The following is a 27,811-nucleotide window of genomic DNA, read 5'->3' on the forward strand; positions in this document are numbered from 1 at the left end:
ACTGACCCCTGTGTTTTGGTTTTGAATCTGTATTAACTTTGTTTTTTGTTTTTTGTTTTGGATCTGTATTTTTTTAAACAAATTACTAAAATATGATCAAATCACATCATTTGGCTTTTGTTTTGTTGCTACATTATTATTAACCTCAATTACACTAATTTGCTGTCATTTCCAGTCAATTTCCAGTCAATTTTGACCAACTCACAGGTCACAAAATAATTTTCATCCAGGTTCGGCCAAAGACTGGAGCGAGCTGGCTGGATACTAAGCAACAGAACAAAGGCACAAACACACAACAGCTCATAGCACATCTAGGAAACATTGTCAAACAGTAGTGTCAGAAAAGAAAAGTTGTGCAAGATGGAATTGTCCTTGGGCTCTCCCACCCACCCTTATATAAGAGTGGGGATGTTGGATATTAAAAGGATATGTACAGTTTAACAAACCAAGCACTTTAACGACTTTTTAGGCTGAAGTGCTTGTTTTGTTTGAGCAACTACAAAACAAGCTACAAATGGGCTTAATGCAGCTAAGCTAACAGTGCTGAACTCTACAGTGGCAAATCATGCACCAGTGGAAGCAGTTCTTGCCAGTGATAACAAGAAGGCCATTGTCATGCCTGGGCATAAGACCAAAAAATCCATCTCTTAAGTATGGAATTATTTTTACCCAAATCATGACAACAGTTGTCTAGCCATTGTAGTGTTTGTAAACCCACAGTCAGTAGAGGTAGGGTCCTTAACCATCTTGGAACCTCATCCATGTTGCGCCTTTTGAAGCAAGATCATTGCAAGCTCTTGGGTAAATCAGAAACTTATGCTAAAATAATAAACACAAGCAGTCCAGCATCAGCTGGCTCCCTTCTCTCAGCTAGATCCCAGCACCTGCACTCTACACCCCCAACACCTTCATCATCAATATCCTCACTAGTGATCAGAGTTAGTCCTGCATCCAAGTTGCTGAGGCTTCCTCAGAAGAATCCTTAAGCGTTAGGCCCACTGCTGTCCCTGCTGCTGGGGGTGGATCTTCAGCCCAGAAGCTGTCCAAGAAGAAGACTACGAGTAGTTTACAACAATTGACTGTTAATTCTTTGCAAGTATGACAACTGTCACCCAGTCACACACCAGATCACAGACGCCATGGCAACTATGCTAGTATTAGATCTACGTCCAATATCCACCATTAATGCAGCAGGTTTTAGAAAGTTAATTGAGGTCCTGTGTCCCCGTTGCCAAATTCCATCTCAACACCATTTTACTAGACAAGCAGTTCTTCACCTGTACCAGGAGGTTGCAAAAAAAATAAATTATTGGGCTACAAAATGCCATTCTACCCACTGTACACTTAACCACAGATATTTGGACAAGCGGAATTTGGCAAACTAAAGATTCTATGACTGTGACAGCCCACTGGTTTGGTGAATCACCTTCAGCAGTAAGATCAGCAGCAGCATCTAACAAACAATGCAAGATCTTTCAGAGGCAAGCTACTTGCTTCATTAAGAGGCATACAGCTGACAACCTGTTTGAAAAAGTAATGGATGTTATTGCAACATGATTTATCCTGAGGATATGCGATTTCTCATAACGCCACCAATATTGTTAGAGCATTACAGTGGGGATATTACCATCACATTCCCTATTTTGCTCACACAATCAACTTTGTCGTACAGAGCTTTTTAAAAAAATGAAAGTGACATGCAGGAGATGTTGTCTGTGGCCCGAAATATTTTGGGTAATTTTCGGCATTCTGCAGCAACATGTAGGAGAAAGCAGCAGCTGCAAGAAGAATAGAATTTGAGGGGGAATGTACTTTAGTCCAGGGCAGTGGAGAATACTTTCCATCTTGTGCAAGGTGCTGAAACCACTGGAAGTAGTCACCTGTGAAGTGAGTTTAGACACTGCTAGATTGAGTCTAGTGATTCCCCCAATTAAACTTTTAGAAAAGCAGCTAGCGAAATTGAAGGAGGAGATGAAACAAAGCAATTCCGCTATGTCGGACTTGTACATAAAGTACTCTATTTGCTTCGCCAGGATCCAAGAGTTATCAACATCTTGAAATCAGATTACTGCATTTTGTCAAGTATTGTTGATCCCAGGTTTGTCTCTTTCTTTCCAACTGAACAAGATCTCAAGAGATGCAATGAGCTACTGGTCAGCAGGCTGACCGCTCAAGTGATCCATGCGTATAGGCTTTAGGAGAAGACGTAGAGGTACTAGTATCATCATGACTGGTGCCAGGAGCTGCTTCGTGCTCCTGCCCTTCTGTGGATTGATCGGAGTCCATTTCGATGGCACTTGGCAATGTGACTGGAGAGTGACAAGAACACTGTCTGCTACCCCTGTTTCTGTGTGAACAGTGGCACTCAGCAATGTCACTGGAGAGTGACAAGGACACTGCCACGTCTCCTGTTTCTGTATGAGCAATGATGCTAACCAATTGCACTGGACACTGCCAAGAACGATCCTGCCCCTCCTGTGTCTGTCTGTCTGAAATGGTGCCGGATCTCCGTGGAGGGCGGTACTTATGGTATCCAAAACTCGCAAGATTCGACAATGCGCCGATCATTTTTTGCGTCGATTTCAGTTCCGAGGACGCGCAAAAGTGCCGAGCCGGCTCAGTACTCGGATTGTCTACGTTCGGGAGGGACTCGGTTTTGCAACAAATCGAGCCTGAGCGTCCCTAGTCAAGATCAAACACCATAATGGGGTAGAAATGTGAACTATGTGACTGAGTATCTCAGCAACTGGTAAGAACTAGGAAGCTGTTAATCTGAATTTTTAGTGCATAATAGTGTTTTAAAACTACAATATTATACACACACACATACATACAGAATCCGATCTGTAGCACTTTCATCACCACTTCGAAAGAAAAATACAGATTGCTTTACCAAGTTCAAGAGATGAAGTATAAATCCTGGTGCAATATGACATGGTAGAGTAGAAAGCCATGTATGTGTACATATGTGTGTGTGTATATATATATGTATGTATATATGTATGTATGTATATTTATATATGTGTATATATATATATATATATATATATATATGTATATGTGTATGTATATGTATATATATGTGTGTATTATATATTACACTTGTGCTTCTTCAACACTATTATGCAAATGCATTACATGTTCAGATTAACAGCTTCCTAGTCGTCAGTTACATTTTATTACCAATAATATTATATCATCTACTTTGAAAGAAACTTTTTACTACTTTAGCTCTGAACCTTGATTTAGAAAGCTATGCTAAACCTTAACATTGGTTCCAAATGAAAAAGCCCCCTGGATTACAGAAGATGGTTTTCTCCGGCACATATAGAGTTATACAAAACAGCCAACTCTGTTATCCAGCAGTACTCTAGCTGCTGTTTAAGATCAGATATTAGGAGCCTTAGTGGCTGGGAAAGTACAAAATGACTTATTTGGCAATGATGACTGTTCATTTGAGGTTGAAAATAAGTTAAGTTGTGCAAGTTGATGGATTTGTCTCATGAACAATTAAATATCATTGCCATCTGGATTTAAGGGAGTGGGACACTAATTTGTTCTTTAACATAAATTAATTGATCTGACAAGAAGTAGGTATTATAGTGTAAAAATATGGGTAATATTTAAACTCCCAATAAAATATATGATGGATAGAAAAATACATATTTCAACATGCTTTTTTTTCCCTTTCTACATTTAGATATATCTAGTGGTTAGCATTTCTGCCTTACAGTGCTGGGTTCATAAATTCAATTTCTGACCATGGCCTTATCTGTGTCGAGTTTGTCTGTTCTCCCTGTGTTTGCCTTGGTTTCCTCCGGGTGCTCCGGTATCCTCCCACACTCCAAAAACATCCTAGTAGGTTAATTGGCTGCTTTTAAATTGATCTTAGTCTCTCTCGGTCTGTGTGTGTATATTAGGGAATTTAGAATGTAAGCTCCAATGAGGCAGGGACTGATGTGAGTGTGTTCTCTGTACAGTGCTGCGGAATTAGTGGCGCTATATAAATAGTTGATGATGATATGTATAAATTAACTTCTCTAACCTATTGTCTCTTGTTGCATTAATACTTCATTTGTCTCAGTTTTCTTTCCCTGCCTTTCTTTTTAATCTATAAAATATTACACAGAGTAGTGCCGCACACTGACAGGCATTATAGGCCATATAGTTATATATAGCAATGTTATACATAATCTAGGAGAGTGCTTCCTCAGTAAAATGTTTGAAGAATTCCATTTTGCATCTTTAGGGTTTTGGTGACTTTATGTGTCAGTGTTTTTGCAATATCAATTTAGGTTGAAGACTGTGTTTTTGTCCCTAGTTAGTACCGTGCGGAATGGGAATTGTATTGGGAATTACAATGCGTCTGCATGTAATTTTACCTCATATAAGTATCATTGTCCCTGTGATGTGTTGTGTATCTGAGTTTATATGATTATACGATATAGTAGAATCTGTGTGTTTTTGTGGGTGGAAGAAAGTTATATTTATCACATATCTGATTGTAAGTCTCATGTCTAGAATGTCGGCTTCGGTGGGCTCCTCACAATAACACGTTGAAAGACTATACTATACAAGCCCACAGACCATCCTTTTGGCATCCCATTATCTCCCTGAAGTGCCTTTTGGACAAATGACGCCTCTTTATGCTAATTAGTAGAGTATCAGGTAGACCAATTAAATTCGATACCTAGTATGCTAGAAAGTTCTGTGCCAACAATGATTTATTAGGGTTATAGAATTTTTCAAACTAAGGGTTGATGCTATTTTAAATAAATCTAATGTTGGCTCATAAGATTGTGTGATGTGTATAAATGATATGAAATTTTAAGATTAAAAAATAGTAAATTTGGAGATTGTAGTCTTGAAAGGGAAAATGTCTGTTCGTTAAGATTCTCTATTCTCACATTCTTAACCAGATTATCCAGTTTGCACACATTTTGGCTTGTCACAATGTTTACATTACACCTGTATTAGCAGCAGACAAACTGAGCTTTCATCACTTCTTACATTAATACTTGTTGTCATAGATTAACCAGTTGACAAGTTTTTCTTTCTCCGTGTACATTCCTTCAAAAGGGAGAGAACAAAACTGGAGGGAAAGAATGTGATTGTTACCAAACTCTGCAGAGGGTCTTTGAATATTTGCTGTGTGAGCATGATCTGTTACTGTGCCAACCTACTGGCAGAGTAGTTATTCCTGCTGTCAACTGGAGCTGAAGTCTTTCATCACATTGCAGAAGGATGATCCACAGTGTCAGCCCATGGGCTGTTCAAGGCATGATTGTCGAATGTCTAACACAAAACCCAGTCATCAGGAGAAGATGAGAACACTTAATCATAGCTTTTGAAGGGAAAATGAGGCATTTGACGACTTCATTTTTCTTTATTACTTTCCCTACACTGGTTTAGAGGGCTTTCACAATTCTTTTGTGTCGTATGCTTATAAAACATATTTGGATCCAACTGTATAAACATTTTTGAATCTCTGCTAATAAACCGGTAACTTTATGCGTTTATGGTTCTCTCCTAGTTGACACAGGTCATCTTTCTTTTTCTGCTTGATTCGCTGCAGCAATAACCTGCTTTTTAGCGTGTCGGGTCTGTCTGTCCATCTGTTGGCATATGTGAAAAACTCAGCCCACTTACCAGCTATTGCATGCGTTCACAGGGCCACTGGATGTGAAGAACACATCAATATAAAAAATAAAATTAAAATAAACCCTACTTATACATGTTTACTATTTAATATTGCCCGCACTATAGTTTTCTGGTCTACTGCTATAGACCAGAAAATTGCTAATGTTAGAGCCATCTCTTGTTATAGAGTTTAGAAGTCTCTTTAATAGTACCTGAACTGACAGTCCTAGGCATATCATTACAATTTTGAAGTAATCCTACAATGTTTATTTAGTTTGAAAATAGTATTTCCCCTGGTTGATCTGGTTGTATTAAGTGATTGAACTACATTTGATTTTCTGTACATTCCAATAAGACTTGCTGGTTTTCTGTACCTACGTAGACTTGTCAGTCACCGGAGATGAACTGTGTTTTGTGACTTGTCATTCACAGGTGCATGGTATTGTACGTCGATCAAGCTCTTTCAACACAGGGAGAATTGAGCATCTATACAAGAATCCACAAGCTCATACAGAAGGAAGTAAGGCTATTCTAGTATTACATTGCTCTTTTAATTATTCTTGATCGGGCATAAAATATCCCAAAACCACTGTTCCTAAGCAGGGGACACTGCAGTCCATTTTTATTTATTTAAATCTCTGAATTTTAGCCTGTATGTCCCTAAAACAGGTCTGAATGATCGTTATAATGCTACATTTGTCCTACTAAGATTTAGATGTAAAAGCATTACTCTATTTGCCAGACAGCCTGCATTGGTCACCTAATGCACAATTTGATACCATATGTCTTCCAGCTTCCTGGGCCCAATATGTCTACTTTCAGGTAAAATAAAGCATCTGCTACCTTTTTGCTCTTAATAAATTAATAATTGGTTCTTCTCTTTCAAAGACATGAAACTGCATTATGGGGATCTCACTGACAGCACCTGTCTAGTGAAGATAATCAATGCAGTGAAACCTACTGAAATATACAACTTGGGAGCTCAGAGTCATGTAAAGGTAAGACTTAATTTTTTCTTTGTGCTTGCTTTGACTTTTTATTTTTATTACGTTTTTTTTAGTATGGTCTACAAAGCATGGATGCCCGAAGTGACTAGTATGATATGTCCTGTATCAATATAAGTCCCTAATGCAATGTTCTATATTACAATCTAATATATCCTGGAAATCACAGAAAGGGTGTTTATAAACATGTCTGTCAATGGGAGGCCTATAGTCTAATAAATCTTTTGTATACTACTATCCCAGGTATTTTCTAATGACATTATTCATAAAATGACAGAATGTCACTGATAGACATCCATATGACCTTGATTGTACCAATCACAAATGGAATGACTAAATCATGCAAGACTGTAAGTTTATAAAACCCTCAGACTTTATATTGCTGCATAATTAAGAATATGAATATATTTTACTAATTGACTGTTTCCACTATTATTATGAAACTAATTTGGTCATCCTACTACCATTGAGAAGAATGCCAGATTCTCTACCTTAAAATCTGGGCTGCACTGACAGTATGTGTCTCTATGACTGTCCCATGAAGTCATTTAGGTTTTATAAATGCCAATGATGGCAACAAAATAACCTGCTTTAAAGTGTACCATCCAGTACAAGATCAAAACATTTGTTTGTATCTTTGTGGAAATCATAGTTATATTATAGAGAGTTATTATCTAACATTGCTGTATGGTCCCTCTCTGACCTAAACTGTAGCAACTAATCACACATTTGCTCTTCTTCTTCAACCAGTGACATAAATAACTCTGGTGATGTGCTATCAGCTGTAGGTATATTATTCATCACTGCACTATATTCTATTAGTTTTTTAATCAAGATGTTTGCCGATATAATCATTGATGTCATAGTGGGTGTGATGTTGATTTAAATATTCTATGTGATTTCATTAAGGATGGTGTATTTATGTGAATGATGAATAATGTTGTAATTAGAAAATGGTTGGTGTGGGGCTAGTTAACTTTGCAGGCAACCACAGCAGCCCAATCATTAGTGTTTTATTAGCTTTGGACAGAACCTTAACTGTGCTTTTTTTAGACTGTTAATTTCCTGCCTCTTTGTTCTCCTAATAAATATATAGAAAATGTTTTAACAGCATTATTTTAATTCCAAATTTTCACATTTAAACCACCCTTAACATAAATACTAACCAGTCCCTTGAGTAGTAAGCAGGCCGATGTCACTTCACCCTTATATCCCCTGTACAACGGTAAAAGGAGTCAGACCTTGTATGGGCCCTGGCTGCTGGTAATTGTAAAAGAAATGCATTATTTAACACATTTAGTATCCCTGTTTTGACTATGTAATCATAGGAGAAATTAGGAAAAAGTATGTGTGTAAGATTTTTATTTGATTTTCCATAGTTAATTGACAAAATAAAAAGCTATTAGTACAAATTGCAAAACTGAACCTCGCATTTTCCGTAAAAATAATAATTATCAGATTATGAGGAGATGTCTTAAAAATGATTAACATTTTTGTGGTGGAACAAAAGAAACATAAATTTGCAACTTGCTAACCCCCCCCCACTGTATATTATAAGGGCACAGTCGTGCCCTTATGTTAAGGTTGAATCTAATATACAGCATTCCGCCATGTTAAGTTTGTGAGAGGAAGGGAGTTTAATAGTCTGAGCGGTGCCAGAGGCTGCACAGGAACCATTACCAACTTCCCGCCTCTCAGTGGTGTCGGTTAATTTATTCACTGAGCTCGAGGCGGGAAATTTAAAAGTGCTTTGAGGTTGACAGCTCCAGGCTGTCAGTGTGTGGCTCTGTCGGCTCCCTCATCAGAGTGCTGCTAGGAGATGAGACTTATTTTCCTTAAAATTTCAATAATGGATGTCAGCAGGTAAGAACAATGGGCTGGAGGGTGGGGAGTGTTATATGCCTGTCGTGTATGTGTATTGCATTGAATTTTTTGTTAGTCTGTGTGTGTGTGTGTGTGTGTGTGTGTGTGTGTGTGTGTGTATGTGTGGGACAGTGTGTGTGTGTGCGCGCGCATGTGTTAATTGCTTCATTATGGCTATATGCCCAAGTTACTTGGACTCTTTAGGGCTCACTGACTTGCCATTCAGGTTTCAATATTGATGCAAATCATGTTGATCTATATTGCATTTTGTTATCTCTTTTATCAGTGCACTGATGTATTTGTTTTTCTGAATGTTTTTCACCATAAATATATATATTCACAATCGCTTGATTATTGTAACACACACAGTAAGCTATCATAGGCACCTTTGGGACTCCAGGGTTATGCTGTGGTTTATTTTTGTGTGTGTGTGTGTGTGTGTGTATGGTCTCACCATGCACACTCACCCTGCACCCCACTGCCTGCCAGAACATACATACATTCCTGCTGCACCCCACCACTGTCTGCCAGAACATACATACGTACCTGCTGCACCCCACCACTGTCTGCCAGAACATACATACATACCTGCTGCACCCCACCACTGTCTGCCAGAACATACATACGTACATTACTTGAGCGGATTGTCTGCAGCCGCCTAACCAGGCACCTTGCGGACAATTCCCTCCTTGACCCTCTCCAATCTAGCTACTGCCCCCTCCATTCTACCGAAACTGCCCTGGCCAAGGTTACTAATGATCTCCTATCAGCCAAATCCAAGGGTCACTTCTCCGTACTCATCCTCCTTGACCTCTCTGCAGCCTTTGACACCGTGGACCACCCCCTCCTGCTGCAAACTCTTCTCTCTCTCGGCCTCTCTGGTTCTGTCCATGCCTGGTTCGCCTCATACCTTGCTAATCGCTCCTTCTCTGTATCCACATCTGGTTCATCCTCCTCCCCCTACCCTCTGCCCGTAGGAGTCCCGCAGGGCTCTGTTCTTGGCCCTCTATTTTTTTCGCTCTACACTTCCTCCCTTGGTGCTCTCATCTCCTCCTTCGGTCTTCAGTATCACCTTTATGCTGATGACATTCAACTCTATATCTCCTCTCCTGATCTTTCCTCCACCCTCCTCGCTCGGGTATCCGACTGCCTCTCCGCCATCTCCTCCTGGATGTCCGAGCGCTTTCTCAAAATCAATATCTCTAAAACTGAACTCATTGTCTTACCTCTGCCCAGACTCCCATCCCACCATGACCTCTCTGTTGTCGTCAATAACACCACCATCTTCTCTGTCACCCAACTTCGCTGCCTGGGTGTCACCCTCGACTCCTCTATCTCTTTTGCCCCCCACATTCATTCCCTTGCCCAAGCATGTCGCTTCCAACTACGCAACATCGCCCGCATCCGTCTTTTTCTCTCTCAGGATGCCACCAAAACTATCATCCACGCTCTTATCATCTCCCGCCTCGATTATTGTAACCTCCTCCTCACTGGCCTCCCCCACTCCCGTCTCTCCCCCCTCCGCTCTATACTCAATGCGGCCGCAAGACTCATCTTCCTCTCACGCCGCTCCTCCTCTGCCTCCCCTCTCTGCCTTGCCTTACACTGGCTCCCCTTCCCCTACAGAATCCTTTTCAAACTCCTCACCACCACTTACAAGGCTCTCTCCAACTCTACTGCCCCTTATATCTCTAACCTCCTCTCAATTCACACTCCTGCCCGCTCCCTGCGCTCGGCCAACGACCGCCGCCTCTCCTCCACTCTTATCACCTCTTCCCACTCCAGAATCCAAGACTTTTCCCGTGCAGCCCCTCTTCTCTGGAACGATCTCCCTTGTTCCATCCGTCTCTCTCCTACTCTGTGCTCCTTCAAACGTGCACTCAAAACTCACCTCTTCCTCAAAGCCTACCAACCATCTACTTAACCACCATCTCCTCCCTTTAGCTCGTCCTCCCTTCTCTCCTCTTGCCTCAACTCTTGGCTCCTCTTGTGCCTGGTCTGTTTACCCCCCCTTAGGATGTAAGCTTGTATGAGCAGGGCCCCCTCCCCTCCTGTCTCCATACCTGTTCTTCCGCTCCGTCTTTACTGCATATGACTAGCCGGAGTTTCTGAAGTATTGGTACTTTTTGTTCATTCTGTATGGTTTCACCCTGTATAGTCTACTGTTAGTACTGTGTGCGGCGCTGCAGATACTTTGTGGCGCCTAACAAATAAATGATAATAATAATACCTACTGCACCCCACCACTGTCTGCCAGAACATACAGATGTACCTGATGCACCCCACCACTGTCTGCACCACTCAGTGTGGCACCTTAGATAAGGTTGTGGGCATAATGAGTTGTATTTGAGAGAAAAGCTGTTAGACATATTTAGTGGCATGTGTGACATAAGCTGGTGCGCAGGGGGGTGACAAGTGAAAATAAAGCTGATGGGCAGGGAGGTTATATGGGAAAGAAAAGCTGGTGAGAATGTAGTGTCATGTGAGAGACTGGTACACAGGAGATAACGTAAGAAAAAAAATGGCGCAATTGGCGGTGGCATGTGTATATGCGATCACAAAGCTGGTGGGCATTTGGGTATGTGTGAGAAAAAGATATGCACTGGGAATGTAGCCTGCTCGGTTTGGAGGAAATTTGAAGAAAAATTACTTTACCAAAACAATATTGGGTAGGTGGGATAGGCAACCAAAAGAGGTGGTAGAGGTTAATATAATAGAGCAATTTAAAGATGCGTGTTTATTCAGGATTAAAACAAAAATTGTGGAAACTAGATGGGCCAAGTCATTCTTATCTGCCGTCAAAGTTTTGTGTTTATGTTTCTGAAATTTGATATAATTTAATATTTTAACTTTACAAAAAGCAATGAAATTCAATATTAACATCCGTTCAGGGATACATAAAATCAATATGACAGGACGACTGGGGAAGCCTTTTATTAGTAATCTGCACAGAAGTCTACACCGAATGCACAGAGAGAACTAGAGCAGTGCAGCAAGTGATATAAACAAAAATTAGAGTTGTTCCCACATTAAAAATAAAATAAAAACTATAATATTTTAATAATAAGAAACATCAGACAATTTAATGACATGCAAAATGATTTGTAAAAATAATGCAAAGTATTTTAAACTAAATCAGCATATACAGGTAGACACAAATGTTATAAATATTGGGAGAAAATTAAGGAATTATTCCAACTTTGGTCAACATGAAAGATCCATCGCAGGATCATCATCATCATCATTTATTTATATAGCGCCACTGATTTCCGCAGCGCTGTACAGAGAACTCATTCACATCAGTCCCAGCCCCATTGGGGCTTACAGTCTAAATTCCCTAACACACACACAGGCAGACAGACCGAGAGAGAGAGACTAGGGTCAATTTTGATAGCAGCTAATTAACCTACCAGTATGTTTTTGGAGTGTGGGAGGAAACTGGAGCACCCGGAGGAAACCCACGTAAACACAGGGAGAACATTCAAACTCCACACAGATAAGACCATGGTCGGGAATTGAACGCATGACCCCAGCGCTGTGAGGCAGAAGTGCTAACCACTGAGCCACCGTGCTGCAGGATGAGGTTTTATTTCAAACTAAACCAATCTATTTATTAAATCCTAATGAAACGAAGGAGAGTAATGATGCTCAACCTTCAGATATGCACTATTACGACCTTCAATTGCATAGACTGCATGTGTGTATTTCAGTGAACACACAATGTGGATTAGTTTCTCCACCATTTTGTGAGTGACAGCAATCTCACTCCATGATAGTGCTGAATCTGCAGCTAACCACAGGATGTGATGGCATACCATGTCTGTATTGTGCAAGGAACACGTCCATTAAGGCTTCTGCCTTAATCATCGTACTTTCATTGCTTTTTGGCATTTGTGTTCAAGAGTTTCAATAATTTTCTTACATTTTAGATGGTGTGTAAGTGCAAAGAACCTTAATCAGACATGTTAAACCGTAACTTTTTTGTCTATGGAATTAACATATCTGACAATATACTGGACTAGAAAAATTGGACACATTATGCCATACCCCATTCCACCCATGCAGCAACCATTCCCAGTGAGATCATGCTTCTTTTATGGCAGAGTGAGCCCTTTTGGTCTCTCGAATCAGGACCCGATATTTTAGTGATGGCAAAATGGGAGACTCATCAATCTAATAGGCATTCTCAATAACAATATAGAATATTTGTGGTATCTCAGGGAGAGCTGACTGCTTACATTTTTAGCTAAAATAATTGGTCTACACTTATGTAAAATGTAAAAAAAAAGCAAGAGTCTTAAAATTTAGATTTTCTAATTTCCACATTTTTTTTTTTTTTATGAAGTGGAGCCTATGGTCATGAAATGGTTAAAGTTGGTTCACATCTATCTATTTCTCAGGGCAAGTATCATACAAGTCTGGAAAAGATAGTTGTCAAAGTAGACAGGCACCATTGTTCCTGTTGTGTGTGTGTGTGTGTGTGTGTGTGTGTGTGTGTGGGTGTGTGTTTTTTTTATATATACAGTTAACCCCTAGTGCTACAGGGAAGTTGATGAGTTTAAACCGGGAGAAAAAAATAATACAAATGTGTTCTTAAATGTCTAAACTGTGTTGACCTTTTACTACTTTACATCTGAAGTTGGAACATTGCAAGTTTCGGGAAACATGGGAAAAGAGGTGTCAAAATATGTGTGGTCAATTTTACACCACAGTGTAGACATTATGGTATTTCCACATGAATCCCTTCTGCGCCCAACCTGAGTAGGAATTTTGCAACATTTACTGACATGCTGTCCATTGGGAGTTTGTCTTACTGACTCATAATGTTGGCTGTACAACACTCCTTTTTTCCCGAATTGTGTGACAGCCTGATCTCAGCGAGCAGCTTCCTTCTGCATCTGTGAAATACTCATCATGACTTTTGGCAAAATTTAAGAATAATTTACTAATGGTTTCTTGGAAAATTAGGAATTGTGTCTGTTTCAAAAAATTATGTTTGTAAAATCAACCCCACAAAACTGTATTTCTTACCGTGAATGTAGAACTACGGCTTCATAAAATAAAAGTATATAGCTAGTGACTTGCAGCATAATCACTGTACTTTTGGGAATGCTGTCAGAATTCGCCAGCCTGTGACGGCTGATGACTCAGATCACAGCTGTAGCTATGAAATAGATGCATATCAACTTTGAACTGGACACCGTCCCCCCACTGGTTCCTCGTATAATTGTTAGGATAAATAAAGTTTTCTTTAAGAATGCTCTGTAATAATGTTTCTGTTTTGACAACGCAGGGGGGAAGGGGGTGGGAGGGCCAAAGCCAAAATGATATGTTCTGGACTCTACACAGATGATGTGTGCAGATTTTTTTCTTCTTGTGTGTTTGTTTTGGATTATATTTGTGCAGAATAACGTTTTCTATCACTGTCACTTCCAGTTAATTTTATGTGGGCTGAGCCGAGTGCAAGGAAAATAAAATAATAGGAAGTTAGTCTGGTTTCCTGAAGGAAACCAATGAAGATGAAATTGGTTCTTGGAATGAACATAGGGTCTGGGAAGGGCTGACAGAAGAACTCGCTCTGAATCATAAATAGTAAGCACTGTGACTCAGTATGCAACACAGAGGTTGGTTTGATGCAACATGGTTGACGCAATGTGGGAGAAAGCGAACTGATTTCTACTTATGAGATTCTTAAAATAGCTCATCTCAGGACCATTACTTCACGTTTCTGGTGATTGGAGGAACAAATTATACACCAAACAATTTTAGCTGATCCTAGGGGTGTGGATAAGGAATGTAGTGACCTATATTCATCCATGTCGGTATGGAAAGTCTACAACAGTAGCTCCTTCACATCAGTGAAGTATTGAAGTATCTGTTATATATATAAAAAAAGAAATGTTGTTATGGCTGTTACACTTGGTAAAAGTCGAATGAATAATGTATTCATGGGAAGTTTTGTGAAGTCCGGATCTGAAACTTCTAATTGGTTGCTGTGGTTTGAGACTTGCTGTACAAATCCCACATGTGTAATATAGGAGATTTGTACAGGTTTGGAACGGCTTACTTGTGATGCTTTTTGCGTGGAGATTCTTTCAAGAGTAGTCTAGTTTCCTCACAAAGTGTTAAAAGAGCTTTATTCAATTTAGATATACATTTGATACTAGAATCTGAATCCACTAGATTGATAGGTGCCTCATATCACTGCTCTGTTACTGTTGTTGGTGAAAAATGGACTTTTCACTATCTAACTTGCAGTCTGTGTCTTCCTCCTCGCATGACACTGTCACATCCATCCCTGTCCTCACTTTATACGACCACTCAGCTGCCTCCTACAAAATCAGCACACCCATCTACAAAAATCCACAAATGCTGCTTCTGTTCTACAGTGGGAATTGGCTACAAGTTATGATATCTGCCAACTTCAATACCAAGGACATCTTGAATAAGCAGGAGTTGAATGACCAATGTAGCTTTAAAAAGACATATCTGTTGGCATTACTACCATTATTGTCATAAGTGATTGTTTATAAGGCGCATAAAAACTCTGCTGCACCATACATTCGATGCAACAATTATACCAAAACAAATCGTACTCAAAGACAGAACAAGGTATTAATGGAAAAGGTGCCTACATGATTCAGAGGGCAGGGAGCTTGCAAGCATATGGAGTACCATGTTTTATCTGACTTGCAGGTGTCATGCAGCACATTTAACAGCCGTGCATCCTTCTCACAGTGTGAAAGTGGCATACGTGTGTAAATATGTGTGAATTTGGCCCCCACCGTATTTGTTATTTTAACAGCACATGTTTAGATTATAGGGTGGTGTGGGATACATTACATCACCATCCGTTTCATTTTTGTAGTATTTTATTCAACATTGTAAACTATCATACTTTGGATATTTTAACTTAATTTAGTCTAAATTGTAAAGTGGACTGACAAACTGAAACACAGAAGGAGGAAAATGAATATAAGCTTACTTTGGCAATAGATATAACACAAAGTAAATGAATATTTTTCTGGGTCAACATCTAATGCATTTTATGTGTAAGCACTTGTTGCTCTGACAGGCAGTAAAACCCTCAACACATAAAGATAGTCCATATGAGCATACTACTATTTATAGCATATCTTCTTTAATTCTGGAGGGCAGTAGCATGGTATTTTGATTTTCATTACTAGCTGATTGTTGCAATCCACAAAGACTAATATACTGTATTCTAGATAATTGTGTGTGAAGCGATTGTGTATTAGATTTAGGTGGAGATTGTGGTTTGTAAGCTATTATCATGCTGCACAAAGCAATCCCTATTGAGTCTTATATCATCCATCTTCTAATTAGTGCATGGTTTGTCTTTATTACAGTGTGTAATAAAGCAAATATTGTTGTAATAATTAAACACAATTTATCTGAGTATGACTAGACATCATGTGGCCATTACATAAATATACGGTCTGTGCATTGTTGTACGGAAAGCTAGATACATGTGATATAGCTGTGCTTTAGTGTGTTGCTCCAGTGTATGGTTGAAATTTAAATACACGTCATTTCCTTTTGTCTTGTAAAATACATTGTAAAACATATATGTTTAACTTCAACTATTACATTTGTAGTCAACACGTATCACTTCTCTGTGCTGAAAACGGGTACTAGGGGAGAGGTTGTACCATTTTATTCATGGATATCTATGTTGGCACATCAGTGAAAAATCTGCAAAAATCAGTAATACAAGACCAAAGACGTGGCACATGTAGGGCCTGATGCAGAGTGAGTACTACACTAGTAGTGCAGTGTATCTTGTGTGACAGTAGACACATGTACAGATGTCCATGATTCTGGTACTTACACACTCTTTAGTCTGGAGAGGCAGGATGGGGGAGGGGAGGTATGATCTAATGTAGGCTGAGTACAGTGAGGGCGTGTTTGTGAACAGACGAATGTACCGCCTGTATTATTTACGGGTGATCAAGGGCAATTGCAAATAGTGGATGCTGATGATAATGACGGTTGCCAGTAATAGTGAACCTCTTTTGATTGGCTTTGGCTCTGTGTGAATTCTTTGCTTATGCTGATAGGTGCTTTCTTCGTTGCACGTGCATATATTTATTCTTTTGTGTGTGTGTGTGTGAAAATATTTGTATTTTTTTTTTCCCGTTATTTGAGACGCAGTTGTTTCTCCTGTATAAGAGGTTTTTGAAATCTTATCCATGCCTAATAATGAAGACGTCTTTTGCAAACAAATCAAATGATTATAAACATGGGTGTAAGTGTATGTATGGTATGCATGGTGTAAACCGGGCACGTAACCTACTGCTACAGACCCGCACGTATATTGCAGCTTTGCATATGCCAAAATTAGTGAACGCAATTTGCGCCTACAATTTAGGGTGAGATTGGGCCAACTCTGCATCAGCCCCATAGGGAGGGAGGCGAACACGCCCTTATTGTAGTCTGCCCGACGTCAGAACGTACCTCCCCTCCCCCATCCTGTCTCTCCAGGCTCAAATGTGTGTAATTACCAGAATCATGGACATCTGTACAGGCAGATATGCACACGGCTACTTTTTGTTTAGAAAGATGATCAATGGCATGAGAACTAAGGGCGCTGCGTTGCCAATTAATTGTGATGATAACCCATTTTTGTGGTGAGCAGTATGTCCAGCCACTGCATTATTTAGTCCAATACGTTTAAAATCGGAAACATTTTGTTGATCCTAGTAATATAATAAAGTAGACTAAAAGAAGACATAGGTAAATAGTATCTCATTTGATTTTCATTTCAAACTATTTGTATAATTCTTGGTTCTTGCAAGTACTTACTAGCACATGTAGATGAGCCCCAGCCTACCTTTGTAACAGTATCTGCCATATTCTCACATAAACTATTATTTTAGTTTGTAATCTAGATTTGACTTTGTATTATTAATATAGTATAAGTCCTGGTAATGGGCATTTAACTTGGATATTTAACACAGATAAACATCTCTGGCTCTAGGCCAGGGTGTGTAACTAAACATTTGTGGGCCCCATAGCAAACATTTGATAAAGGCCTCCGTGTGAAGCCCAATGGTGAAAAATTAATACATAGTGGGCAAGACAGCCCCCCTCAGCTGTGTGCTCCAAAGCAGTTGCACTCTCCACCTATTGTACTTATTCCATTGCTACGTTTTCTGTCAAGCTTACACTGAACGTGCCATTCACAATAGTTAGCATTCAGTAATATATCATGGAAGTACTATGAGAACGTCTGGCAAAGCACGGTGTATATAATCCACAATGCTGCAGCACAATACCAATGCGATAATGAGCCAGTCTACAACCTCTTGATGTCAGGTCAGATTACCTATATTTCTATGAGCGTTGTTTGCAAACACCTGTGTGTAGTCCTAGTAAATGGAGTGCACAGAATGACTCTAATATTGCCTTACGCCATGGTAGTGAATACACTTTGATTAATTTTTCTTAAATTTATATGTACGTTACTAGACACAGATTGCGGGCCTGCAATATTTTAAGTGTACTCTTTAATTTCTTAATAATACCACTAATATTGTCTTATTTGAAATGGTAGCACATGTTCTGTCTGTATCCCTCTTACAATATAACAGCAATGAATCTATATAAATGATTCTAGTTAATTGTATAAATCTGAGTTAAGTGAGGTGCTTCTAGCTACTGATACTGTTTGGAATAAATGTCAGGGTTTTACATTAATGCCGTATCTTAAAATACTGCATTCCTGCTAGAATTACAGCAATACCTTTTAAAAGGCACAACCATGTTTGTGAGATCTTTTACATGTGATATGTGGATGAATTACTCCACTGTCTGAAGCATTCCGTTTCACAGTCTTCCCAATCCCATCTTTAACTTAGTGCAGCTTGTGCTAGTTGATGAAGCTGTGCTTGACAAATAGATGGCAGTAGAGTGTCACAGACAATTCATCAGAATAATTGTTGCTTCAGAAATCCGATCATTCCAGCTGATACACAGACTATACAACATGTAGCATAGCCAGAGACGAGCTCTTGGTAACCCATGAACACCTTAAAGAAGTGTCTGATAGGATTATGTTTCCTATCACATTGTAGGGAGTTGATTGAAATATGGATACAGGGCTAGTTAGTACTGACAGATTTGGCATACAGATACTGTAGTGTCCGGAGTGAAAAAATGTATATTTATAAATTAGCATTAGTTTTCCCCATAAGCCACTTACTATGTGTTTTTCTTTCTATTTTTTGTAGTCAGTTTGTAATAGTGATGAACCACAAATAGAAGTTTGTTTCATAATGCATGCATTGTGCTTATTCTGATATTTGCAGGCAGGCAGAAGATATATGCAGCCAAGTATCTAAGGCTAAAATACGGAGCCACGTATAATGCCTGTTAGACATTAGCCGTAGACTTTCTCTATATGGAGATTATATTATTAGATCAGTTTTCAGATTGTGGGATGAATGTATCGATCAGCCGTTATGTAAAACTGACGATTTTCAGCGATTTGCTGGAGTCATTTAAAAAGGCAATTTTATTAAAGGAAAAAGCCCAGTGGGTTTAGCTGTTAATATAATTGCCGTTTTAAATGCCGACTGCAAACTGTTGAAAATGCTTGGTTTTAGATAACTGCAGATTGATACATTTACCCCTCTGTTTTTTTGCAGTTTTATTTATAATATAATACTTTATATTTCATGATTAACCTTTGAATGTACTGGACTGAATGCTTAAACAAGGCTTGGACAGAATTATTGTGCATTCAGAATGCAGTCAGACAAGCCTAACATTCATGTGTGTATTACAGGAGCAGCAAGTTTAGCTCACCAATTTTAGAGATTGCAGCTCTCTTTTTTTGGCTAAAACTGTTAGAGGAATGGAGGAGCTCTAGGAAAAATCAGCTTCCTGTAGGTGGTAATGGAGCTTTGCAGACATTGGTAATTATAGAAATGACCCTAAAATGTTGGTCTGTCTGGCTCTATAAGGCCAGGTACCCACCTGCATAATGCTGGAGGATACATGCTACCATTTACCCTGTATCTTGTGAACGTCTTGTGGTGTTGTGCTGTCGTAATAAAGCCTTATTTTGGAAATATTCTGGTCTTCCCGAGCGAGTTGAATCCCACAGAGGGTAACTGCCATCCCAGCTGAGGGTGGTATCCTCACACTCATTTACATGCATTATGCTAAAAAGCATTATATTAATGCCAGAGGATATGAGGCCTGAATGGAAAATATAACAGTGTTTAGCTCAAATTTTCAATTTGTTCTAAAAGCCAAGACACTTGTTTTTACTTTTTATAAATGTCCTGTAAAGAGGGTGGCTGTGGCCATTGTTTTACAGTGACATCTTGGAAGTGTGGTAAGTGATCAGAACTTCAATAATTTGGTTTCAAGAAGCCAAATCAAACAACAGTCCATAAATGTAAGCTGTGTTCTGTTAATGTGGTAGTATGCCTTAGTGAAGGGCAAATCCAGTGATGTCAGAAGGGATACAACCTAGTTAAACCTGCACTGCTAAGGGGGAACTGGATTTGGCTAAGAATAAAATACATGCCCTTGTTTCTGAAAGTTTGGGATTCCTGTTGAGAAGTAGTATTTCTCTAGGGGGCAGTTAGTGGGGATGCTCTAATCACAGTAGTTATCTGCCATACAATCCAGGACACAGATGAATGTGCATTCATACACATACACGCTGCATAGTAACATCTGCAAACATGCAATGCATCATGGGAACTGATCGCGATGAAGCATGTATATCTTCTATGTATCAAGGGGTAAATGATTGATCTGGTAATAAAACATTTATGGAACCCTGGGAAGAATCCTTTTTTTTTTTTTTTTTTTTAACCTCGATCACCTACAAAATGCACTTAAAATTAAAAGGTATTTATTCTTATATCCTATCAAAGTGATGTACCTGACACATTTCAAAATTCAAGTAAAATGATACCAACTGTCCCTTGGTTTACACACCATCTCAAACTTTGCGAGAAACTCAATCCAGATCTACACTTAAATCAGTTTCTTTTTGCCAATTCATATGAACAGTTCTTCTAAATTATTTCTTCAGATTTACACGTACATGTAAAGGGCAATATCAAAATGACATACGCATTTAAAGGCAGCAAAACTTGTTTTTTGCTTGTAGTTTTCCTTTTTAATATATGATTCATATATATTTTTGTAGTGACATATGTGAACCTTTGTAAAACAAAAAGTAAGTCAGTGTCTCAGCCCATGCATTAGTTTAAACTGTCTTTGGCTCACGTCCATACTATGGTAATATCACACCCAACTTTGGGGATCATATTGGCTCCTTCTTAAGCTTTAGTGTAGGTGTCAGTCCAGCCCTGAAACTAGCTGTCTGTGTGTTTTATAGAGCTTTATCTCCTTGTCCTTTTACCTAGTGCATTGTGTAGGCTGGAATGAGATTCCCTAGAGCATGGACTGTGCTTGGAACACCCGACATTCTGATTCAATACAGTACTAAATCCATAAACGGAATCTAAAATGTTAATAACACACTACACAACACCATTATGCTGCATAAGGGTAACAATCTTACTTTAACAACAAATTTTTAAGAACTACTTTAAGCAGATATTTATGAGAAAGGTCATATCACACTGATCCAGTTTCTGCAGCATAATTTACAGTCTAAAATATACGTGATTATGTGTTCAGGGCTGACATACTGCACTATAAAAAAAATAGTACAACCATATATTACTAGAAAACATACAGATCCTTTTACTGTAGCTCCCGGTGCTGCTTAAGTACTTTCAGGCATCTCTCATCATTTTCACTGACAACCACATAATCTGTTCAGCCTGCTGAAAAACGAGTGTGTTCGAGCTGATTTCATTTTACAATAGTTAGCAGTTACAGAAAGCATGACAGCAGAGGTGTCTTTTCTCTGAAGCAAACAAGTGATGGCATTTCTTTAAGTGTCTATCATGCTGCATTATATTATGTGACCAGTCTATACACCATAGATTTTACTTTGCTTAATTATTCTTATTACTATCCTTGGTTGAAACCTTCCTCACACTCATTTTGACAGATGAAGCTGTTCAGAGTTAACGATTTTATGAAATTTTAATTCTGCCTTTATAGTGCAAATAAAATTCTAGTTGAGATACCCTAATAATTACTGTTGCATACTGAAAGTATTATATTAAATGGAATGTGACTTGCGTTACCCATGGTAGTTAAAACAATCTGACGTATAACATAACCACCATCCAGAGAGATTATTTTAAACTTAACATATATTTGTCTTGTATTTGTAGGCCAGCATAATATATTAACAAAGAAATGGTATTACAGATATAAAAAAAAGTTACATTTTTAGCTTCTGTCATGTTGCAAATAGGTGTTATAAGGCATTCTTGTGCTGACCTAGGAGTTTGCTGTAACTTTAAACAGATTTAAAATGTTGTTTTTTTTTCACCAGTGCCCTCATTTTAAAAAAAATACATAATTGTGGTGTCACACCTGCATTATGGAAGCAGAGTTTTCTGTGTGAGTAAAAAGCAGCAGATAACTGCTGTTAGTTAATTTATATTCTGATAGGACTCTACAAATCTGCTTAAGGTCCATTGAAATGATCATGCAGCAGAAATGCACTGCTTCTAAAATACAGGTGAGACTCCGGCTTAAGTCTAACACTTCATTATTTCAGCTGTTTATTTCAGAAAATCCTCCAATCTCAGCGTTACCAGACTCCAGTCTCAGAGTTACCAGAAAGTGCGGTTCAATCATGATCTACCATAGTTACCATAGCATAACTGGTGGTATGTAATTATAGGCAAATTGGTATGCAGATCCATAAAAATGATTCCTCTCATTACAGCCTTATACCTCCGTGATGTCACAAGTTCTTTGTGAATGATAATAGGCTGCTGAATATTAATTGGGTCCTAAAAGTGTATACCTCCAATTTGTCTAGGCTGAGAATCTGTATTTTTGTTCGTATTGTATAGCCTAATCATGCTGCAGGTAGTAGTGTAACTTTACCCCAACAAAGAGTTTTGGAGGGGCTCCGCTTCACCAGTCTACCCCCATTCCCAGCTGTGTGCAGACACATACCAGTGAGTAGATTCATGGTATACGGGCACATTGTGTCTATTGGCCTAGGGATCTCTGAATTTATGCTGTTGGCATTGTTCACAGAGCCTATCAGTGCTAGTGTATCTGAAGTTGACTGGTTATATTGCCAGCTGCATGAAGGAACATACATTGCATAAGTGCTGAGTTTCCTAGACTAATAGATGCAGGCACACATTTGCCTGTGTTCTTAGCCATAGATGCCTGTATCTTGCTGGGTATCCTAATGTGTCTGGGTCCTGTAACAGCCTCATGGACCTCTACGGCTCTCCTTGCGCCCTTGGCCATAGGCTTTATGTTCGTACATATGACCTCTTTCACCTGCTTAGTACATGAAATGTGTTGGATGGGAGGGTGCTGCAGTGGTGTATTGTCAGGTACAACAGTGTGCAAATGTAAGAGCTTTGAAACATTTTCTCTCTGATAAAATGGGATAAAAGACATTTTAGTAAGTAGATGAAATGAAAGGCTTCAGTGAAATAGTTTTACTTTCTGAACTGGCCTTTTTTTTTATTTTTGCCCCAGAGGGATTAATATGATTTTGAGAGTTAAGGAATGTATGATGCCACCATTTTACTTTTAGTGCCCTGCTAACCCCAGATTAAAGGAAAAAAATAAATGCTATATTATCTTTTCTGTCAGCAAGTGGCGATTAAAAGTGAATTTGTCTTTACGCGAATGTTAATTTTTCTCCAAATATATTATTGCTTAAAGGGCTACCTACACACACTGAGTTAAATATGCTTATATTGAACAGTTCTGGGATTTTTGGCAATCACCAATATATCTTTGGTAGCTTCCGGTCAACAGGAGGTACCAGGAGTGCCAGAGGACGTGACTTTCTCACTGTGATAACTTCAGCATGAGGCTTTATTTAATAAACATGGAGTATGGTTTGCTTGGTGCTAATTATTGAATTATAATTACAATTTAGACTTGATATACCACCATACACAAAAAACAGTTTTTGTAAATTGGATTTTTTTATGTTGTGTATTTTGTAATGAATGTGTTCTTGTCATCCTTTCTGTTACTATTTGGTGCTGGTGGGCAATTCTGTAACCTGGATATTTGGATAGTTACATGATAATGTGCTGGATTACATTATTGCTTCTGTTGCAAACCAGACTATACTCTAAGAGTCACATTTTAATACACCGTTTTCAATTTAAAAATGAAGTAATTTAATTACGGTTTCCCAATTCTATTGTTTCTAACCACTATCACTATTATACTCAAGTGGACTGAGCAATACAAATGTTAGCCTTTTGTTTCACTAATCTCCCATGTCCAAACATGTTTAATGCACCTGGTGTGTTATTGTGCATTTAGGTCAAAGTGTTCTAATGTAATGGGACTTAAAAGTGCAGACCAGTGTGTGACATTGAGAAGAGAGAAAATACCAAAACCTGTTTTTACCGATATATGCCTGTAACAGAAAAGTATTATGGAATGACTGCAGCTTTGTAGGATACCTAAAACTCAGTGATCTGTAACAGCTTAGTTTTCCCTTGTGGTTGCATTGACACAAGAATTGGCCTTTTTCATAAAGCTGACAGGTTTCCAAGGAGGACATGATGTGCCCTTACATGTTTCTCCGCATGACACAATAAAGATGATATCCATAAAATAACCTGAGATGAGCACCCACAGTCACTTACTACTTTCTAAGTTGTGTGTGGTATAATTGAAAACAGGCAAAGGATGACTTTTTGGGCGGTATTCTTGGTTTGTAAAGTTTGACGTTTATTCTCTATTTTACACAAACACTTTTTCCATTAATTCTGTGCAGTCACCCTTAGCAGAAGAATCCTTATTCTGTAAAGTGCCTCCAGCTGCAGTCAGGGAGAGATCTTTATTCCACGTATACTGCACTATATAGTACTTATCTCTGTTTGGGACAGTCTATACACCGTCCGAATATCAAAATAATTGAAATACTATACTACTTTACGTGATATGGACTTTAACAGCTTCTGCTCTTCAAAATTAAAATACCTCCATGAGCATTGATTGTTGGACTGTAAAGAAATGAATGAGAACGATGGTGGGGGAGCTATGACAAGAGAGATGATTGCTGTTCTTGTATAATAAATGAATGGAATGAGGTTGTGCTCTCTTCCTAAGAAATCTGAAATATTTATGTATGTGTAATATACGCACTACTTTATAGCTAGGTACAAAATATATACATTATATGTAAATATTCTACAAAACAGAAAATGGCTTTCCAGGGTCTTGTGAAAATATCAATAATATTTATTGTAACAGCATCAATGTTTGTTTCCCTCTGAGCTTTTTTATGTCTTCTGAAGAGCAAAAAGGAGCTCATGTGACATGCTCCATAGAAAATAATATTCTGTTCTTTCCATATAAGGTCGCGGCTACATTTATTCAGCTGAGAACCATTTTTTCCAATGTAACGAGTTGTATTTATGCATAATTAGGTACAATTCCTCATAGGTGGTGTTTGAAATTGTCTCACTCAGTTTGGATTCCCAGAGTGGTATCTACCTAGTTGTTGATTCTTCCACTTGTAAACACTAATTTGATATAGGGTTTTGTTATTGCAATTTTTGGTGGTTGCAAGTTTGTTTATAGCAGCACTATGGTAATCATTCATAATGTACTTGTACATTATGAATGATTACTTGTACATGTGTTTAAAAAGATGTACAGCTACTTATAGACCATATGTTTAGGGCAAGTTTATCAATAATACACAGTACTCTTTCCTCATATCAAGCTGTTGAGTTTCATTGTGCATATGCTAGACGTTTGGCAGGTTCAACTGGAATTTGAATGGCAGTTAGTTATTGAGCGTTGATACTTGGACATCTATATTGTCTTAAAACGAAAAGATTTCTGTAGCATGCACGCTTGTCAAAGTTGTCATGTTCTAAAACATCAGTCAAAAGGTTGATCATAAACTTCAACTTTCATTTAAAAGAACAATCATCAGGGCTGCTTTATTCTAACAAAATATATTTTAATTGAAAAGAGCTTTACAACTGGCAATTGTTTTATTTTCTCATACAAAGCACAATTCCTGCTAGGCACACAGAACATGTAATATTTTTTGCCTGTTTATAAAAAAATATCTTTGATATAATTGTTGTCTCTTTGTCTCTCTCTGCCTGTCTCTGTCTGTCTGCCTCTATATGCCTCCCTGTGTCTGCCTCCCTCTGCCTGCCTCTGTATGCCTCTCTGTGTCTGCCTCCCTCTGCCTGCCTGCCTCTGTCGGCCTCTGTATGCCTCTCTGTGTCTGACTGCCTCTGTCTGTCTACCTCATCTCAAGTGTAGAAGGCTTTTATGCCATGATTGTTACATTTTCGATTGAAGGTGACACATTTCTGTATTCTCACTCTATTTCACACAGTGTGAATTGGGTTTGAATGCCCTATTATTGCTTTTATATTAGGGATGCATAGCATAATTTCCTTTTCCCTCTGGGGTTTCTTGCCAATTTAGCATACTTACTGCTAGAGTGTTACATATCTTACTTATGTTAATGTATTTTGTATTGTTTGCCTTCTGATAACATGCACATTTTAGTGCCTCGTGGTGCCATTTATGCTTCTGCAATTAAGCTTGAATTCTTACCATAATAATGAAGACTGATTAAATATATAGTGACTTCATAGTTATTCATCTGATTTTCATAGTCTCAGGTTGTTGGCTTTCCTATGAGGCCACAATTGATCAAATGTGCTATGAATCTGCACAGCACTTGCCTACTCTCTGTAATAAGATTACTCTTTGTTACATTTGTGGAAGAATAAAGATGTTCTAATATTCATATCACATGAAGATATAAAAAAAATTCTGAAATAAAAAGCTCTAAAATGTATATATTTTTGGTGATAAAAAAGGATTCTTCATTGTTGTAGTTTCTTAATAACAATGTGTTATAATATTACACATGTGCTTCAAAATATGCTAATTTTGTGTAACATGGTCTTTGGATCACCAATTTAAGGATCGTGGCTAGCCAATTTTATTTTAGAGGTGGCAACAGAAATTATACTCTTAAGGGGACATTCAATTCAGTCTGATGTGTCTCCGAAACGTCCACAGAGACCTATTGTGCCAATGTTATGGCATGGATCTCCGCTTGTTTTTCCTGGAACCCCATAGAGGTGCGCAGAAAAGTGAGTAAAGCTTCCTACTGTAATGCATGACATTATGGTGATGTCCGCGTGGCACATCGCCACAATTTGAATCTCTCCCTTAGCCTAGTAATACACATGTACTTTTGTGTTGACCTCTATATGTATATGCTCTATGCTGCTCACTCTGAACTTTTTGCAATAGCTTTAACAGAGCATGGTAATATAGATGTGACAGAATATTGGTGCTTATACTACCTGCTGTGTGCAGGCAGATAGAATGTGTAAGGACTAAAATATGCTTGTGGCCAAAGTCTTATATATATATATATATATATATATATATATATATATATATATATATATATATATATATATATATATATATATATATATATATACACACACACACAAACATTCAACAGCGCAAGTAGTGCCATTTTTAGCTTAGACCTTTGTGCCACCATATATAGCTTTAACCCGCAATCGCTCTCATGTGACTGTTTGTCCAAATTGCATGTAATCAATGCACCCACAATATGACCTGAAAGCCTGGCCTCACACACAAGTCTCCCATGATATGTGTCACACTGGAACCACTTCAGACTGTCACAGGAGCAGGGACATATGTGGCCTTGCCCTTTGGATGCTAGCTGTTGATTTAGAAACACTATTGCATGTGAATGTGGGGTGGGGATAACAATTGCCCACACACCCTTGACCTGAGACAGCTGCCTCAGTTTTCCTTTTATGAGACACACTCCTGGCCAATGTTTCAAGCAATTTCCATTGACATTGCATTGGTGTGAGAGGTAACTCTATATTGGTTGTATGCAGAACACTATGCATACATATGACACTCAACCTAGTCCATTTAACGTGATTCCTGAGCATGATCATATTGGATATTAAATACTCCTCTTAAGTAGCTCATATAGATTATGACCGCCACTGAGAACTGCACTTGACAGACTAGCATGGAATGTAGTACCTGGCAATTGATCAGTAATAAGGCCAAGGGACATTGTCAGGGCCAAAAATTTCCAGGGACAAATCTGGGACTGTCCAGTGAACACTGCA

At 38.6% G+C, this 27,811-nt stretch overlaps 1 protein-coding gene across 1 annotated transcript in view; it reads left to right on the forward strand.

Moving 5' to 3' along the window:
* GMDS (GDP-mannose 4,6-dehydratase) overlaps positions 1-27,811 on the forward strand; it is a 445,643-nt gene that overhangs the window by 81,351 nt on the left and 336,481 nt on the right. Inside the window, exons 3-4 of the mRNA XM_075212984.1 lie at positions 6,073-6,160; positions 6,529-6,638. Coding sequence (XP_075069085.1) covers positions 6,073-6,160; positions 6,529-6,638 — 198 coding nt within the window. The remainder of the gene's footprint in view (positions 1-6,072; positions 6,161-6,528; positions 6,639-27,811) is intronic.

This window comes from Mixophyes fleayi, chromosome 5, assembly GCF_038048845.1.
Source record: "Mixophyes fleayi isolate aMixFle1 chromosome 5, aMixFle1.hap1, whole genome shotgun sequence".
Taxonomy (NCBI): Eukaryota; Metazoa; Chordata; class Amphibia; order Anura; family Limnodynastidae; genus Mixophyes; species Mixophyes fleayi.